Here is a 4,367-nt window from a genome sequence, read left to right on the forward strand (position 1 = left end):
AAGAAATGTTTTTGCAGTACCTGGCCAACAAACATGGTTTCCAATCTGTAGATGCATGCTCCCACACACATCAAGATGCAGAGCTACCTTCAGCCCCCAAAACTCAGAATCATTAGACATGGTAAACCGTCTGTTGTTTAAGCCACTGAATTTTGGGGTGGTTTGTTGCACAGCAGGTGACCCTAACACTAACATACAAGTCAAATCATGTGAATTACTGATATTGGACAGTTTCTGACTGGCAATTTCATGTAGTTCCACCTAGCACAAACAATGCCTTGATACTACCCTATCCTTCTAAGCTCTTATTCCAAGCAAGTTATAACCTTCTTTTTTTTTTTGAGACGGAGTCTTGCTCTGTCACCCAGGCTGGAGTGCAGTGGCGCGATCTCGGCTCACTGCAAGCTCCGCCTCCTGGGTTCACGCCATTCTCCTGCCTCAGCCTCTCTGAGTAGCTGGGGCTACAGGCGCCCGCCACCACGCCCGGCTAATTTTTTGTATTTTTGGTAGAGACGGGGTTTCACCGTGGTCTCGATCTCCTGACCTCATGATCCGCCCGCCTCGGCCTCCCAAAGTGCTGGGATTACAAGCGTGAGCCACCGCGCCCGGCCAATAACCTTCTTGTCAGGCCTCCCGCCGCAGTGCCCTCCCGACATGCCTGAGGAGGCGGGCTTCCCGCCGGCCAAGAGATTCCGGCCGCGCTCTGAACCTCCGAGCCGCGCTGGGTCCTTCCCCTCCCGGGAGGCAAGTGGTGATGCTGCTGACTGCGGGCAGCGGCGGCAGAGGTGGAGGAGGAGGCAGGAGGCAGCAGCCGCCCCTGGCCCAGCCCTCGGCCAGTCCCTACCCTGAAGATGTGGAGCTGCAGCGCCGGAGTCTGCCCATCTTCCAGGCGCGGGGGCAAATGTTGGCCCAGCTCCGAAACCTGGACAACGCGGTCCTCATTGGTTGGCTATACAGTGCGCTTTGATGACGTCACCTCAGAAGACACCAGGATCAAGTTTCTGACAGATGGCATGCTTCTGCCTGAAGCAATTTCAGACTCTTTGCTTCGGAAGTACAGCTGCGTCATTTTGGATGAAGCTCACGAACGGACTATCCACACAGATGTGCCCTTTGGAGTGGTGAAAGCTGCACAGAAGAGGAGAAAGGAACTAGGGAGACTTCCCCTGAAAGTGATTGTGATGTCAGCTACGATGGATGTGGACCTGTTCTCTCAGTATTTCAATGGCGCCCCCGTCATCTACCTAGAGGGTCAGCAGCATCCGATCCAAATGTTTTACACCAAACAGCCTCAGAATGATTACCTGCATGCCGCACTTGTCTCCGTCTTCCAGATCCACCAGGAAGCCCCTTCTTCACAGGACATCCTGGTGTCCCTCACTGGGCAGGAGGAGATCGAAGCCATGAGCAAGACGTGCCGAGACATTGCAAAGCACCTCCCAGACGGCTGCCCTGCGATGCTGGTCCTCCCTCTGTACGCCTCCCTGCCCTATGCACAGCAGCTCCGAGTCTTCCAATGGGCCCCAAAGGGCTATCGCAAAGTGATCATTTCAACCAACATCGCTGAAACCTCCATAACCATTACAGGAATAAAATATGTAGTTGACACGGGCATGGTTAAAGCAAAGAAGTATAACCCTGACAGTGGTCTTGAGGTGTTAGCAGTGCAGCGCCTATCGAAGACGCAGGCTTGGCAGCGCACAGGGAGGGCGGGCAGAGAGGAGAGTGGCATCTGTTACCGGCTCTACACGGAGGAGGAGTTTGAGAAGTTTGATAAGATGACCGTGCCAGAGATCCAGAGGTGTAACCTGGCCAGTGTGATGCTTCAGCTTCTAGCAATGAAAGTCCCAAATGTGCTCACCTTTGACTTCATGTCCAAGCCATCTCCAGATCACATTCAGGCGGCCATTGCCCAACTGGACCTGTTAGGTGCTCTTGAACATAAGGATGACCAGCTTACCGTGACTCCAGTTGGAAGAAAGATGGCAGCATTTCCTTTAGAACCCAAATTTGCCAAAACCATCCTCATGTCCCCCAAATTTCACTGTACAGAGGAGATCCTGAACATTGTCTCCCTGCTGTCTGTGGACAATGTCCTCCACAACCCTCCTTCCCGGCGAGAGGAAGTGCAAGGGGTCCGCAAGAAGTTCATATCCAGCGAGGGGGATCACATGACCCTGCTCAATATCTATCGGACCTTCAAAAACCTAGGCGGAAATAAGGATTGGTGCAAAGAGAATTTTGTCAACAGTAAGAATATCATGCTGGTAGCAGAAGTCAGAGCACAGCTGAGGGACATCTGCTTAAAGATGTCAATGCCAATCGTGTCATCCTGAGGAAACGTGGAGAGTGTCCGCCGCTGCCTGGCTCACAGCCTCTTCATGAGCACCGCCGAGCTTCAGCCAGACGGCACCTATGCCACCACGGACACCCATCAGCCGGTGGCCATCCACACCTCCTCTGTCCTCTTCCACTGCAAGCCGGCCTGCGTCGTGTACACTGAGCTGCTCTACACCAACAAGTGCTACATGCGGGACCTCTGTGTCATGGATGCAGAGTGGCTTTACCAGGCTGCCCTTGAGTACTTTAGGAGGAAGCTGAGAACCGCCAGAAACTGAGCCGCCCCAGGATGCCGCCAGCAGCAGGCTTCCAGGTTGGCGCTTAGAGAAGCCTGGAATCAGCTGAAGGTGCCTGACTTCCAGGAGCGTGCAAGCATCTTTGCTCAACTCCTGGGACTGAACCTTGTAGACATGGACATATCATTTGTACCTGGAAACTTCAAAATTATGCTTTTGGTTCTTACTGGGTGACTTTGACTTAATTAACACCTGAGCCTCAGTTTTCTCATCTGCCAAATGAGAGTAATGATAATAATCCTTATAAAATTGGGTTCATAAAGTTTAGAGAAAAGGAATGGAAAGTACCCAGAACTACGCCTGGAGCACGACACACGTACAATGAGTTGGGAGCCGTTAGGCTGAATGTTACTGCTTTCCACATGATGTGAATTAAGTACAGCAACATCCCAAGTTCTTGTGACTGAGGGAGATTTTCTGGAAGGGCCACAGGAGGTTGCGGAGCTTGGATGTTGCCCTTGGTTCTTGTTTAATGTCTCTCTCTCTCTGTATGCAGTTTTAAAATAGAAAACACAACTGACTTCTGTAGAAGTTTCCAGAGGGAGGTGCTGTTATCTCATACCTCCTGGGATGGGGATCCCTACTGAACGCTTGTGTCAGGGTGGACCGCTCTGTGTCTGTCTCCAAGCAGAGACCAGTAAAGGAGCCTCCTGGTCCCTGGTGCGTGACCTTGTCAGTGCTTTCAGGAGACATGTAAGCTTCCTGGGTGAAGGTTGATTTGTACCTTCTAAATCCTGTCACGTGTAGACATGGAAAACTGACCTTTCAGTGTTTTGTGTGTGTGGATGACTCCCACATACACAGTTGCCATTTTTCTCTCTAACTGGGCACCAGTGAACATGTGGGCATGAGGAGTGACTCTGCATACCATTTCCGCTGTTTCTTTTTGGGCAGAAGTGGTGGGGGTGGGGGGAGGAGAGGGGTACCTAGAACCCAGAGAACATTGGCTTATTATGCCAGATACCACACCACATCTGGCCTTACATTCTTGTATCTTTTTTGGTGTGTGGGCGGCGGCGGAGGGGGGGTGGTTCAGTGAAGTCTGGAAGACCTGCTGGACAAATTCTAAAAGAGCTAGAGCTGTAACACTTATTCTTGCATCTTATTAATTTTCTATGATATTTTTTCCTTCTTCGTAGGGACATCGGGACAATCTGGCTTTGCTGCTTTCTAACTGCTAGGCACCTCTCTCTAACCCTCATTGTCAGAGGGAATTGGAGGATCTCCGTAGTCTCTTCCTGTTCTGATATTCTGAGCAGAGAAAAGGCACTAACGGTTCCTCTTAGCTATTTAATTATCAGAAGCAACTAATCTTTCCCCAGATAACGTTTTGCCCTAGAAGAAGCTGAGATTTAGCTCTTTTATTGTGCTTACTTGGTCCAAACACATCTGTGGGGTGTTTTGTCATTTCTTAATGAATGAATCATAGTTATCACCAAGGGGCCAAACTGCCCAAGAGGCTCTTCAGAGATCATGGATGGTCTCTTTCTGGAAGCTGTGGCCTGGCGGAGCAGCCCCATTCCAGGGTCCCATCTGTCCGGAGTTGTGTATGTCAAGTCTGGCTCAGTCTTTATTTCCAACCCTAGCCGTGGTCCTGTGCAGTCAAGCTCTCAGCTAGTATTTAGGGCTGTCTGTCAGAAATGGTTATACGTGGACGAAATAAGATCTGACAGCTCCTATATATCTTATCTTACTGAATTCTTAAACTTTGAACCAGTTCTTCCACTTACT

General features: G+C 50.6%; 1 protein-coding gene and 1 non-coding gene across 2 annotated transcripts; one reads left to right on the forward strand and one right to left on the reverse strand.

Annotated features, from left to right (window-relative positions):
* The first annotated feature begins 636 nt into the window (after nt 1-636).
* On the forward strand, nt 637-2,618 carry LOC116468372 (ATP-dependent RNA helicase DHX33-like). Its single transcript, XM_032755293.1, is given in 3 exon segments — nt 637-732; nt 734-945; nt 947-2,618. Coding segments are annotated over 3 exon segments (1,962 nt in total). The 5' UTR covers nt 637-654.
* A 1,041-nt stretch (nt 2,619-3,659) lies between these two features.
* Nucleotides 3,660-3,721, reverse strand: LOC116470030 (U7 small nuclear RNA). Its single transcript, XR_004248465.1, has one exon. It is a non-coding gene; the product is annotated as a U7 small nuclear RNA (small nuclear RNA).
* Between the last annotated feature and the right edge of the window lie 646 nt (nt 3,722-4,367).

The sequence above is a fragment of the Hylobates moloch genome, unplaced genomic scaffold (genome assembly GCF_009828535.3).
Source record: "Hylobates moloch isolate HMO894 unplaced genomic scaffold, HMol_V3 SCAFFOLD_5, whole genome shotgun sequence".
Classification (NCBI taxonomy): domain Eukaryota; kingdom Metazoa; phylum Chordata; class Mammalia; order Primates; family Hylobatidae; genus Hylobates; species Hylobates moloch.